We start from the raw sequence: 13,902 nt of genomic DNA, 5'->3' as shown, positions 1-13,902 counted from the left end.
TGGTGGTGTTCTTCTTGGTTTTAGCCTGGGTACGAAAAACGTATCACGGCAAAGTGCCCTGGTAAAGTTGTTTTGGTCTGACGGAACGTCTTGTCGGAGGCAGGACAGGAAGTGGTAGAGAGGTGAAAGAGTGCACGACAGCAGACGACTGGCGGCACAAGGACTCGTCTTATAGTAGTCTCTCGGTGCGGTCTCTGGGGTGCGAGGGATTAGTTTTTCCCGAGACGAAGAGAGGCGCAGAGTAGCGTAGAGTTGTGGTGTTGACAAACTTTGGACGGAGTGAAGTTTTCCTGCGGTGTTGTGTGTGTGGGAAAGAGTGTGTTTGCACGAGTGGTGGCTCGGCTAGAAAGGTCCCGGGGTCATTTTTTCAACGAGGTGGCGCGTTCAAAGACGCGGTAGAAATTTCCTTGTGCCGCGTAGTGAGTGACTGGCCGAGTGTCGAGGAGTGCGTCGAGTGCTGTCCACGCAAGATGAAAACGCATGGCACCTCGAACGCTTCAGAGACTGAACAAAAAGGCAGCATCAACACCTGAGCGACTGAGAAAATCATGAGCAACAAACACGCAGTTCAATCAACTTGTGGCCAAGAAACTTTCATCGACCGATGGTGCAAAGTCTTTGATATTTTTTCTACCTTTAGACGTCTACTAAACTCCAAGCCGCCTCCTTTGAAAATCGCCGAGGCGTCGCCCCCTTGTCAACAAGCCCCCCCCCCCCCCCCGCTTGGTATACACTCCTCGGGTATTCGCTATGCTATGCTCGCTATGATGGTATGCTGGTATTGATGTGTGGTTGCGTTCAGACGAGGCGAGGCCTGACTACCTCTCGCCGTCAGAGTAGTCCCTGTCGCCGCTCTTCATGGACGTCATCTCGCTGATGGACGCCTCTGGGTATTTCCGTCGCTGGGTCTCCTTCTCCACCTCCTCCTCGACGACCACGCTTGTCACCATGTCCATCTGTATTGCCGTGCCGCGCAGTGACTCCTGGCTGGCGTTCCGGTGCCGCGGCGGCCGGGGCCACGCGCTCGTGCTGTTCCTGAGCCGCGTCCACGACCACCACCCGCCGGCGGTCTCGGTCTCCATGCTGCGAGCGCGGCCGTTGCCTCCCTGGATCCAGACCATGTTGCCAAACTCGCGCGACGGCGTCTGCAGGAAAGCAAAGGTCTTGATACCCGTGTCCTCGGTGTCGAGATCGGATGGCGCCGCGAAGATGATGGTGTTACGTGTCGTTCCGAATAGCAGACAGTCAAAGGACCCGTTGAAGGCGATCATGGCGCCGGCGAAGCAGAAGTAGCCGATGGGCACGTCCAGTCCCGCCATGGTAGCGATACGACCTAGGGCGAGCGGCAGCGTGCACGTAACGTAGATGACCGGGTAGATGAGGAAGGCTGGCTTGTGGCTCAGCTCAGAAGGCGGCGCATCTGGGCCCGCAGCCTTGCGCGCTTGCGTCTGCTGGCGACGAAGGGCGATGAAGATGGAGAGGTAGAGCGTCGACGTGATACCTAGCGCGACGAAAATCCACAGGTAGTGGGTGGCGAGACGGAGGTGCTCGTAGTCCTGGTTCATCCAGCACTTGGCTGGGTCAGCTGAAGGCGCAACAGATCAACGGCGGGCGATGACACTTACCCATGCGCCGGCCCTCACAAAGAACCCGCCAGCTTCGCGGCCGTTTTGCGTGATACCCACCGGCAGCAGGGAGATGGCGTACACGAAGAGCCAAATCAAGCCAACAGAAACGTAGAGTACCCTGTGGGAAGGGCGGCGGTTCTGGACGACAGACATGTACGTATGGAAGGCGATGGCCATGATGAACATGCTCGACGACAAGTCGCCGGTAGAGACGAAGAAACCCTGCGACCAGCAGGTTGTTGAACCGACGATGATGCCATCCTGCTGCAGCCAGGCCGTGTTGAGCAGAAAGGCCAGGCTCTGGTGCATGTCGGCGAGGAAGAGGTTGTAGATTAGGACAAGGAACTGGTTCGGCGGCGGGGTCTTGGGACGAGGGGGAGGCGGCGCAGGTTCTGGCGGTTGCTTCTGCTGCGGCTGGCCATCTGCAGACTCGGACGACGGTGCCTGGCCCTCAGGGAAGATGTCGTCGATGCCAAGAGTAAAGTTGGCCGTAGGCTGGGAGGCATTTCGAAGCGCAGGATGCTGGGCGTCGCGGGCCGGATGATCGCGGATGAAGAAGCGCCACAGGATGAGCTTGTACGAGAGATAGAGAAAGAGCGTGGCCGAGGCGACGAAGGAGATGAGGGCGAGGACGGTGATGGCGATGAGGCCTTGGCGGAGGCTCGAGTGGAGCGGAGTGAGCGTGCGGCCGTCGGGCTTGAGAGCCCCCCACGAGGTGCCGCTCATGGCTGGCGAAGAAGCTATCGCGGGTTCGGGCGAGATCGAGAGAGACAGCGGCGGTTCTGTTGGTTGTATCGCGTGGGCATGTCCACCACTTGGCGTTCCCTGCGTTGCTCAACTCTCTGCTATCGAGGACACACGACGATGAGACGACAGCGACGACGAGTCTTGCTCTTCTTGGTCGTCTTACATGCGGCGTCGCGACGGCCGACAGAGGAGACGGCCAGGGAGGCTCGGGGTGGCGGCGGAGGCGTTGCGTGGCAGCCACAAGCCGAGTAGACGAGAAAGGGTGGCGCCTCGAATCTGCACGACCGGCCATGGTCAGCTTATGAAGAAGAGGCACGACGAGGATTTCCGTCGCGTGGGATCGGCGGCAAGGGCTTGCCGGGAGGCGTGGGCGCGGCCACCCCTGTCGCCCTCCCCTTGCCCGTCGTGGCAGGAGGAGCAACGAGGCCATCATCCATCGTCGTCGTCGGGGTCCGTATCCAGCATGCCGTCTAGCGGACGCGTTGGGCTTAGCGGTCCCCGGGGGATCTGCCCCTGACCCTGACCCCTGGCGCTGAACCCCTGACGCCCGCCGAACGGATGGCTTGGAGTGGGTTCGGCAGGTCAGTTTGGGGAGGGCGAGCGGGGGCCTCAGCGTGTCCGCGCGGCGGCTGCAGCTGCAGCTGCAGAGCACAGGCCCTCTGGCTCACTTCTGGGGGTTGCTCGCGCCTCAGGCGGGTCCGGAAGAAGCCCCTGTAATGTTGGCCGGCGCAAGGTTTCCAGAGTACCTTTAGGGCGGGCAGAACTGGGAAGGGGCCCTACCTTACAGGTGAGCGCGAGGTGAGGTGAGAGCCCGGCATCCTGGGAAGGTGCGAGGGCAGGGCAGCGCAGGGGCCACCACCGCCCGACGCCATGCATTTCGCATCGTCGTCCACTGATCCATCACGCATCATCCACCTCGGATACATCCCCCATCATCAACTCGCCAACTGCAGGCTTCCCCGAGTCCGTCCCTTCCGGTCAGTGGCCCAACACCACCCCAATACAGCCCTGGAGAACGAGGCGAGTGCGAGGAGTAAGCGCCCGGGCCGCAGGGCTGCTGGGTGGGCTCTCGCCTCAGCCGGCAGAGCACCTCATGCATCCCATTGGGGGCCCAGCACCGGGCTCACCGCGTGGCTCGTGCCACTTCATCACAGGGCCCCAATACTACTACTACCTACTTAACTAACAACGTCTTTGCAGTGCAGTACGATATTGATTGACCTGTCTCGCCGCAATCCGTCTCTTACCCCGTCATCTGCGACGCGGCCTCAAAGAAACGGCCCCGCCTGTTTGGTCAAGCATATGATAAATTACCGCGGTCATTCCGAACAATCGAGAGTCTAGACGACGGACGATGCGAGAACTCTCCTCCGTCAGTCGTCCGAAGCCCGTCAGCTTATCCCACGCACCAACAGCTCCTTCGTGAGATCAGCGCCTGCGGGCGCCCACGCAGACACGGCCGAGTCCTATCGCCGTCGTCTCCGGCCCTCAGACTCCTCACCCCCGCCGGCCTCTCCCACCCGTTGTCCGCGACTCGTGGGGCCTGTGGCGTCGCCATCCTTCTCCTGCTCGCACGTGTCCCGGTCCACTCCCTGCGCGTCCCGGAACCTGGTCCCGGTTGGCGTCGATACGCCGTGAGACAGCCACTCGATGTCCGCCATGCATGGAAGGCCCTTGGAACTGCATGCAGGCACACGAGTCGCGACGTGGGACCCCTTGCAGTGCTTGCACAACATCGCCGACTTCTTCGACACGTCGAGTCCGAGCCATGTCCGACCGCCGCTCACCTTGACTCTGTCAATTGCCCTTTATATTTGACCGTCATTACAGTTCTACTCGGTAGTGGCAACACTGCCGCTGATCTTCTTTGTCTGTCCTGCGCCCCTTTGCTTTGTTCCGCCCTCCTGGGACTCCCTTTCCGCGCTGAAAACGAACTGGCCCCCCCGTCGGCGCGTGCGCTGCGTCAAGATGCCTCCTCGCCTGGCGATGTCTTGTCTCGGGCTTCTTGGCCCAGATTAGCCTCCTCGCTTCGTCTCGCTTGCCGTTGAGCTCGCGCGTCCTTGAAGCTTTGCGGGATTGGATACCACGCCCGAAGCCATCCGCCCCGGGCATCCGCTGCGGCGAATGCCGCTTGGTACTCGCGCACCATGTCCACGACCGGCTCCCGTGCTGCCTGGATGGCCTCGTCGTTGTCCGTGTCATCGCCGCCGCCGGCCGCCTCGTGCAGCTCCTGGAGAAAATCTAGTTGCTTCTCGAGCGTAAGCATGGCGTCCCAGTAACGCTCCATCGCTGCCCGCGTCTCTGGCTCCTGCATCAGGTCGGCTCCGGCGGCTATCACTCCAGCCGGGGTATAGGCCTCGAGGGGCATGCGTCGTGGAGCACTTGACGCAGATACCTGCTGCTGCACCGCTCCCTCGCCATCTCCGGTCGCCGACTGCTGGGCAGGCGAGGCAGGGTGGCGGCCTTCGTCGCGCTGTTGGTCCGCCATACCAACGGTGTCAAATCTTGTTAGTGTGTGTGGTTGTTGGACAGCTCTCCAACGGCGACACTTCTCGCGGTGTGGCTTCGACTGTGAGATAACACTTCTGCCACGCGAGAGCGAGGCAGGAAATATGCAAGCACAGCTTGGCGCTGATCTCAAGTGCCGATGAGTCTCGACTCTCTCTGAGGGCGGCGATAATTATAGCCAAGCGCTGGTCAGTGCCCTGAGGGACGATCTCTCTCTCTTGGGGAACCCAAGTTCCCGGGCGCCCTCCGCGTCTCTGGGACAGCCTTATACTCTCGCGCACGTGTGGATCGCAGGCGAGGATGATTCACGCACGCGCGCTCTCGCGATGGGGAGGAAACTGCCGGTGTCGTAGATCCACCGCTTCTGAATCACTGCTGTGCGAGTAGAGCGCGATCGGGATCTGATCTGCCATCGCTGGTAAGGGCTTCGGAAATTGGTGACGCAAAGCGCTCGGCGAGTCTCTCTCCTCCGTCCGACGATACTGAACCGGGAGCCCTAAAAGCACGGGTGGGGGAATACGTCTACGAGTATGCGTTGCAAGAGGTTGTCAAGTGTTCTCCGTCCGACCATGCTGAGCCGCTCGACTGATCTGGGCGTTGGGGCGATACCGGTCGCTTATTGCCGAGACCACGTTCAGCTCAGTCCTCCCCCAGAGATCTAGGCGTTCATGCCATAGTCTTCGCTGTCCTTTTGTCTGCTGGGATGAGTGGCGAGCGGACTGCTAGCAAGGTCCTGGCACCTGGGCTGGAGACTGGCCACAACGGTTCCAGGGGCGAGTCAATAACACACAGATGCATTCCCAGCCTTTCACCCGTGCCCCCGCACCGACATCATGTTCTTCGACTGTCATAGCATCACCAAGGACAACTCGTTCGAAGCCTCAAGCCAACCATTTGATCCAGCAGGCGTCGCCGTGGTCATTGTGTCGTGGTATATTAACACTACAAAAAAGACGTAAACGCTGGGCCCGTCCGTCTATGATGCCTAGTCTATAGCCGATTCATCGATTCACCCTCCTCCTGTCTTGCACAAAGCCAACCCAAAAACGCCGGAATCCAATTATGTCGCACAAATTTACGCGCGTGGGTCAGTCTGCTGCATCTCCACCCGACCAGGACTATCCTCGCGCAACTCCGGAACACCGTGCTTCTCCCGTAAGTCGTCGAGCAGCGGGCCAAAGGGATAGTCGCTCGCCATGCTCTCGTGGTTGCAGCAGGGCGAGTGCTTGATAGGGAGCAGCCACTCGATCGGCGAGTTGCCCATGACTGACTTCCAGTTTCTCCAGTAACCGAGGTCCCATGGGTTCTGACTCGGCTCCGTACGCAGGATGGCAAACACGCGCTTGGCTTGGTCGTCCCTCGCTGCAAGGCTGTGATCGGGCAGGGCGTTGGCCGGCGGCGGCGGCTCCGGCGGCCATGGCTGGAGCGGATACACGATTGTGGGGAAGTTGTTCGGCTTGAGGCTATGGCGAGGCACGCGGACCGCGAGATAGAACTGCTGCCTCTTCCTAAGAATGTCGATGTTGGTGATGTTTGTGAAGATGAAGCGGAGCGATGTCAGCGCCATGGCGAAGGTGAAGAAGCCGAACAATGCCGACAGCACGATGACGGCGATGACCCAGCCGTCCGTGGAGCGACCGTCGCCGTTCTGGAGTTTCAGGCAATATGCTCCTACTGCGACACACACGGAGCAGAAACAAGTGGTATACATGGTGAATTGGGCGAAAAAGTTGAAGGCTGCCGAGAAAAATTAGCATTGTCACACAACAGCAACGGGACAGGGCTCCAACATACAAGTCTCGGACACCATGCCGCCGACCCAGGGGCACAGGTGATCCATCTTCCGGACGCAGCGGCCCAGTTCACTAGAGTGATGCGCGCGGTCCGGCTTCCATTGTCTGCAGTCGGAGCACCATTTCGGCCGGCCGTCCGCCTCGCAGACGAAGACGTCCTTGCTGTAGAAGGCCTCGAGGCCAGGGCTGTCGGGGCTCGAATCGGGAGGCACCCATGGGTTCGCCTCGGGGTCCCTCCCGCGCCGGGATGTCGAAGCGCGTCGCTTCTCGTCGGCGGAGTCGCGTTCGTGCAGTAACGGGACCAGGCCCGGGTTGAGCTGGACGGTGAGAAAGGTGCGCAGATACGTGGCGACGGACAAGATGAAGAAGAGGAAGTAGAGAACAAGAAGGGCGGCGACGAGCCCAGACTTGCCCTTTTGCCGGTAGAGATATTGCACTGGTGGTCGCAAACGGCCGGTGGTCAGCGACGGGTTGCAGCCGAAGGGGGACGCGTAACTCTTTCGACTTACCGCAGAGGCGTCCCACGACCGCGTATGTGCCGAGGACGAACGCGGCGACTATGAAGAAGGGTATGATGCGCACCGTCCACCGGGTGGCGGCACGATTGCTGACGGCGGTGCGCGCCATGGCAGCATCGTGGGCGCCGCGCGGGAGAGGGAGAGTTGGGATGGAAGCCGGGTGTGGAAGGAGTGATGATGTAAGTGGAGATTGAGGCGGTCGGACGTTGCACAAGGAACCTGGCGGGTGGACGGTGCGCCGCCGTCCCGCACTGTGGAATTGGGCACTGTTTTCGGTCCACCCCCGTCCGCACTCCGCAGCCTCAACACCGACTTCTGCCTCGGTGCCTCAGCAAAGCCGCATCGCCATAGGCATCAACGTTACCACCACCGACCGCTTCAGTTCCCGCGGCCAATCGCAGCCGAGCTGCTGCCCAGCGTCTGGCGGCAACATCGCTCGGTACGACCTCGTCACCCCTAGACAGCTGATGGACGAGACAACAACGGGCAGCACCCTCTCCTCTCACACACAGCCCCCCTGCGCTTAGCGGGCAAGTCTTGCCGGCTGGCTTCAATTCCCGGTGTGCTCAAACCACGTCACAGCCACAGCACCTTGTGTTATCAGCACCTCGTCTCCTCGAGCACAGGGCTTGATACGGTATTGTTGCCGCACATAACAGACGCTGAAACTTTGCACTTTCCAGAAGCCTTCTTCTTTCGGCATCCTAACCGCTGCAAGCATTCGGGCTCACATGACCGAAGCCCATTGAAGGGCGCTGCCTTTTGGCGAACCATCTCGTCCAGTTGCGCTAACAGGGCTGCTCGCCGCACCGAAAGCGCCCCTCATTCTGCAACATCTGCCCCCCGCAATGCGACTGTGCGGATAGCGCCAGCGCTCGGTGTTGTTCGCCCGCCGGCGGCGGCACCACTAACACAAGGCGTCTGCACAGCCCCTGGCACCTCGTCGCCCCGGATCGCTGCGCAGCGCAGCCGCGACGTCAAACCGCGACGCCGGTAATCGTGCCCTACGCGTCACGTTATCCCATCTGACGTCAATTGCCCTGGTCCCCCTCGGAGGGGTCCGACATGAGGCTGAAGGAGCGAATTTCGGAGGACCCTTGCTGCCCAGCACCTCGAGCACGTGCCAACAAACTGCAACCGCGTCCTGCCTCCCCATCAGGCGTCGCCCTGCTCTCGGGGCGGCCACCGAGGGAAGAGAAAACGCGGCCGGTGTCGCTCTCGAGTTTGAGGCTTGTTCTGGACAAGCAAAATGTGGCGGAGCAAACGTTGCCGAGGGCCGCGCTGCCCTGCCCATCGTCACTCTGCCGCCTGGCAAAGAGACCGCTCGTCCTGACGTCGGTCATCACGCGACGAGGCCCGTAACGGCAGATGGGGCGAGAACGTGGGCCGTTGCAGTATCGCATTGTGGTTGAGTTACTGATAAGGCCCTGCCATGTGACGGGCATCGTGAGGCTTTGAGTCAGAGGAGTTGCGTTTCGTCTTCGTTGCGCTCTGATAACACCGAGCGGTGCGCACGCCTCGTGGTCGATTGGCCTATGGTCGTCGGACAATGCTTTCTTCTTTCGCTTTGTTGTCTCCTTGTCTGGCGGCGATGAAGCGGCCAGTTCTCGGTCACGCTCCTCGGTCGCCTCGTCGGTGTGCTTGTTGTAGGCTTAGAGCCAGGCGCAACCGCAACCCTACCGACAAGCGGAGGCAACTCGTGAAGCTCGAGCATATAAGGAACTTGTAGAGCACGTCGTTTAGAACAGTCTCGACACTCTCCAAGAAGCCAACAAGCTCTCAGGCCCCAAGCTTCAAAGCTAGAAACAATCCACTTCTCTCAACTCAGTTGTCAACTCAAGCGGCTGCTCAGATAGCCCATCGCACTTGATCCCATCGCATAACACCACCACGCAACTCTTCGCAACTTTTCGCAATGGCTTCCCGTGACAACAACTCCGTCATCTTGCTCGCCGAGGAGGAGGTCCGCCAGGTCTACTACTTCTGGACGTGCCACATCTGCGGCGGGGGGCCCTTCTGGGTCTCGACGACGCCCGGATGTGTTCTGTGCGGCCACTTCCGCTGCACCTCTTGCAGCGTCGCCTCCGAGACGGCCTAGTCGGCCGACGACCCTCTCTCTCTCTGTCTCTCTCTCCTACCCTTTGCTCTTTTGTAAGTAGGCACTGACTGCTGTCTTCACACCTCATGGTCGGGGCTGAACTAACTTGGAAGGCAATAGGCCACGACAACTTGAGTCGTGGTTGAGTCTTGCGAACATGGAACAGGGCTTGTCTCTGTCGACGGGAGGAAAGGGTGCGTCGACGGTAGCGCCTGGTGGTGGTACCTACGCGACGTGCCTTTTGATATGGACGTTCACTCCGCTTCTTGCATGTCTTGCTACAACTGTCCGGCCTTGAAGGCGGCCGGATATCAGGGTGTTGGCGCAGAAAAGCGGAGGTTAGAGGTCGGTCCCAGGACAAAGGGGATGCTTGACTGGTGCAGGTCGCCCGTCAGCAGGAAACACTTCTCTTTCTATCTCTTATGTCTGTCGGTCTCATGTCCTTTTCCTTGAATACAACTTGACGTCAAGATCCCTTCATCCCTTCTCCTGTGACTAACGTGACGATGAAACGTCCACGGCAGCGAGGAATGTCCCAACCCTCTCTGATCCAGTATCACCCAAAATCGACGTTATCACTTTACAAAGATTTTCCAAGACGACCTCCGCGTTCTTCTGCGTCAGTATGTCACTACGCGTATCGAGAGTCACTTGCATCTGCCCGTCTTGCAACGGGCGAGACTCAACCAGAATCTCGTCTGGAGGACGTGGCCAGTCGTACGAGCAAGTGACGAGCGCCTCCGCCTCCCCGAAAGCAAACGGCAGATCCGGCTCGATGTTTTGATGCACCAGATTGCTCTGACAGCAGATTCCCTCGGGCCACGCCGTCGCGTTGCGCACCACGTCTCTGAAATCAAGCAGCTCGTGGTCAAGGCTCCTTCTATGTTGCTCTTGCACGAAGGCAAGTAGATCTGCCACGGTGGCTGCTGGGTCGAGCGTCACGCGCACGGGGATAAAGTTGAGGCACATGCCCACCACATCCTTTGCAGTTGACGAGCCGTGACTGCGTCCGCTGGATGTCTGCGCAAACACCACGTCATGTCTTCCACTTATGCTCGCCAGGACGATAGACCACGCAACTTTGACGACCGTAGCTGTCGTTATGCTGCTCGGCGCGTTGTTGAACACATCCACGACGCGGCTTGCGGTAACAAAACCAGAATTTGAACAGCTGGCGTCGCCAAAGGAGGCATTGCCAATCCGTGAAATGCTCGAGCCCTGAAATGTTTCTCTCCAGAAACTAAAGGCCTCTTCAGTGGATGCTTCATCCCAGAGTTTCAAGTGCGTCGAGTATGACGACGCGGGCGGCAAGGCAGCGCCTTCGTATAACAGCTTCAGATCGCGCCACAAGATGTGCAACGAGTATCCGTCGAACTGAGCATGACTTAGTCGTACGACCAAGGCTTTGTCGCCTTCTTTGCCCTCAACAAACCAGAATTGTGTGACTGGGATACCAAGTGTCGGGATGACGATGGTGTCTCGCTGACGCTGCCCGTCCACAAAGCTGGCCATGGGCAGAAGAGTAGAGAACCGTGTCACCAGGACCTCGATCCCATCCACGACGACCTGATGATACTTGCCTCCATGTTCAACGAAGATGGTTCTGAGGATACCGTGTCTGCTCACGAGTGCCGAGCACGCAGCACGAAGTTTGTCCTGGTCAACCGCGCCTGTAAAGTTGACGATCCAGTACTCAGGGGCTTGGAACAAGTATCTCTCCGCGGCTTGCGTCACAGGGAGAACTTCCACAATGTTCGCCTCCGCGAAGCGACCTGACTGGTGCCCTTTCAGCAATGGAACAAGTTCACTCTTGCTGGCCAGGCCCACAGTCTTGGACGACATGGATCCGGCGGTTTCCGGGGCGGTGCACTCCACGCCGCCTCCATCACTGTCGGGCTTAAATAGTGCCAGATCCGAGATTCGTGGCGTGCGAAATATGTCTGTCACACGGAACGTGAACCCCCTTTTCCGTGCGTCCTGGGCGAGCCGGATCGCATCTATGGAGTCTCCGCCCAGTCGGAAGAAGTCGTCGTCCATGCCGACGTCCGCGAGATTCAGGACCAGCACATCCGCAACGACCTCCTGCAACTTCTTTTCTTCTGCAGTCGAGGGTGCTCTCCGCAGGGCTTTGCCCGGTTGATATTGCCGTAGCTGCTGCCAGGTCATGTTCGCAGCCAACTGTCGCAGGAGACGACGATCTGTTTTGCCTGCGATGGTCAGGGGCACGTGTCCCAGGGAAATGAAAACGTTTGGAATCATATATGCTGGCAAATGTTGCTTCAGTTCCACGGCCAGATGCTGTGCACTCTCTCTATATCGGCCACTCGAAGGGAGCAAGGGGCACTCGTTTGTCGTCTCATCACTGACGCGTTCTTGACGTATGAACGCCACCAATATCTCACCAGCTCCGCGGTACACCGGCTTGACGACCTCAACAATGGCGTTGCCGACGGAAGAATCTGCGCGAAGAATTTGGTGCTCAATCTCTTCGAGTTCCACGCGCTGCCCCCTGATCTTGACCTGCGTGTCTTTTCGCCCGACGTACTTGAGAGTGCCGTCAGAGTTGTACCGCACCAAGTCCCCTGTCTTGTAGACACGAGACCGTGGGCGAATCCCCGCAAGCCACCGAGGAGCCTCGATGAAAGCCTCCGCCGTTCTTGCTGCGTCGTTGGAATACCCACGCGCCAGTGTTGGCCCCTCAATAAGGAGCTCTCCTACCGCCCCCACAGGTAGTAAAACTTCGTGGTTGTCTTTATCGACTATCCAGGATGTGGCACCATATGTACGCCCAATATTGGCCGGCTCAGAGTCGGGCGTAACGTCTGCCAAGGCGCAACACACGGAACATTCGGACGGCCCGTAGCCGTTGACGAGCCGAACTTTTCCTGCCCAGGTCTCAATGTCCTGCTGATTCATGGACTCGCCACCCAGCAAGACCGTTTTGATACTCGGTACGTCTTGTGGACGTAGTGTGCGTGCAATCGAGGGGGTGAGGTCGACCCTGTTGACGCCGAAATGGTTGATGACACCGGCCAGGTTATCACGAAGGCTCTCTGACGACGGTACGCAGACGCAGCCTCCAGCCAGAAACGTCCAGAGGTAGTCTGCGATGCTCACATCGAACATGTGGGATGCAAACTGGAGCGTCCTCGTGTCGCCGTCGAGGTAGAGATGCGCCCGTTGTGTCAAGCCACTCGTATAGAACGCCGCATGCTCAGTTATGATGCCTTTCGGCTCGCCAGTTGAGCCTGACGTGAAGATGGCGTAGAGCGCATTGAGAGGGCCGACCTCTTGTGAAAGATTGACGGTAGAGGCAGTCTCGCAACAGTCGCTCCCTAACACAGCAAGAGTCGATGCCAACTGGCTTGCAATATCTTTGCACGCGTCGGAGCTGACGACCACCTGTGCGCCAAGCGCATTGCATATAGTTCGCAGGCGCTGCAACGGCAAAGCTGGATCGAGCAGAGCTACAGCGCCACCAGCCTTTATCACAGCTAGGATGCCCACGGCAACCCACTTAGACTTTTCGCTCAGGATCGGCACAAAGACCTCGGGACCAATGCCCAGAGCCTGAAGATGCGACGCTAAGCCTGACGACAAGTCGTTCAGTTCGCCGTAGCTGAGGTCACCATCCCAAGCACACACTGCCTGTTCGTCGGGGGTGTGAAGACACTGTGCTTCAATCACATGGTGCACGCAACGGTTGACGGCTTCGGCAGGGCCCGAGTTCCAGACCTCGATCTCTTCCCGTGATGCTGGGGCAAGAAGATTGAGATCCGCCATATTTTCCGTCAAATTTTCTTGTATTTGCTGCGTAACGTGGGCAAGCTGGGCAGCAAGTCGCCGCACCTGGTCGACCACCAGAACTTTACTGTCAAAGTGGAACGTGACGGCTGCTTCCTCATCAGACACTCGGCACGTAACTTCTAGCGCATATGTGCTAAAGTCCGCAGCGTTGACCTCGTCCTCGAGTGGCACCAGGAGGCGCCCCGAGCGGGTTACGGTGGAATGGTGGATGAGCAGCAAGGTCTGAAATCGGCAGGCATTGTCGGCGTTCCCTCCCAGCTTGCGGATGTTGTGAAGACCGAACTGTTCATGGGGCGTCATGTGTGCCAGCTGCTCTCTCACTCGGATTAGTTCATCGGCGACCGTCTGGCTTCGTCTAGGGCGGAAGCAGAATGGGACGGTCGTAATAGTAGGGCCGGAGATGTGCTCAATGCCGTCAATGCTGGCGTTGCGGCCGGAAGTGACGAGGCCAAATACCGTCTCGCTCGACTCACTGTATTGCGAAAGCACCATCGCCCAAGCCAGCGTCAATGCTGTCGCTGATGTATGGCCCCTGGTAGGATGCATTTGTAACCCGATATCCGTACATGAGTCAACGACTGGGCTGTAGTCGTTTGATGGGAGCGACGGGAAAGGGGCGTCAAAGACGTCCGCCAGCTGGCCAAGCCAGTACTTTCTCCCAGCCTCATTGTCTGCCTTGGATACATATCCAATAAACTTGTTAAATGGTTGGAGTGCGAGTGCTGCACCCGAGTAAGCTCGTTCGAGCTGGTCGAGAATGAGCCCCAAAGACCATCCATCGTACAAAGCATGATGGATGTCCA

General features: G+C 59.0%; 4 protein-coding genes across 4 annotated transcripts; all 4 read right to left on the bottom strand.

The window, feature by feature from the left end:
* Positions 1 to 818: 818 nt before the first annotated feature.
* Positions 819 to 2,354, bottom strand: PLICBS_006261 (uncharacterized protein; the record flags this gene model as incomplete). Its single annotated transcript, XM_018320039.2, has 2 exons — positions 819 to 1,571; positions 1,626 to 2,354. 2 exons carry the CDS (start codon positions 2,352 to 2,354, stop codon positions 819 to 821), a joined length of 1,482 nt encoding a protein of 493 aa, XP_018182513.1.
* Positions 2,355 to 4,338: 1,984 nt separating this feature from the next.
* Positions 4,339 to 4,863, bottom strand: PLICBS_006260 (uncharacterized protein; the record flags this gene model as incomplete). The annotated part of the gene is made up of 1 exon (XM_018320038.1): positions 4,339 to 4,863. The coding sequence occupies one exon, from the start codon at positions 4,861 to 4,863 to the stop codon at positions 4,339 to 4,341; it is 525 nt and encodes a 174-aa protein (XP_018182512.1).
* A 1,095-nt stretch (positions 4,864 to 5,958) lies between these two features.
* PLICBS_006259 (palmitoyltransferase pfa5) lies at positions 5,959 to 7,303 on the bottom strand (the record flags this gene model as incomplete). Its single annotated transcript, XM_018320037.2, has 3 exons — positions 5,959 to 6,620; positions 6,678 to 7,112; positions 7,186 to 7,303. The coding sequence occupies 3 exons, from the start codon at positions 7,301 to 7,303 to the stop codon at positions 5,959 to 5,961; spliced, it is 1,215 nt and encodes a 404-aa protein (XP_018182511.1).
* A 2,484-nt stretch (positions 7,304 to 9,787) lies between these two features.
* Positions 9,788 to 13,591, bottom strand: PLICBS_006258 (nonribosomal peptide synthase; the record flags this gene model as incomplete). The annotated part of the gene is made up of 1 exon (XM_065600900.1): positions 9,788 to 13,591. One exon carries the CDS (start codon positions 13,589 to 13,591, stop codon positions 9,788 to 9,790), a length of 3,804 nt encoding a protein of 1,267 aa, XP_065456972.1.
* Positions 13,592 to 13,902: the final 311 nt, after the last annotated feature.

This window comes from Purpureocillium lilacinum (genome assembly GCF_023168085.1).
Source record: "Purpureocillium lilacinum CBS 284.36 DNA, scaffold_4, whole genome shotgun sequence".
NCBI lineage: Eukaryota > Fungi > Ascomycota > Sordariomycetes > Hypocreales > Ophiocordycipitaceae > Purpureocillium > Purpureocillium lilacinum.
Note: the sequence above shows the minus strand (reverse complement) of the source record. Positions and strands in the feature narration are given on the sequence as shown.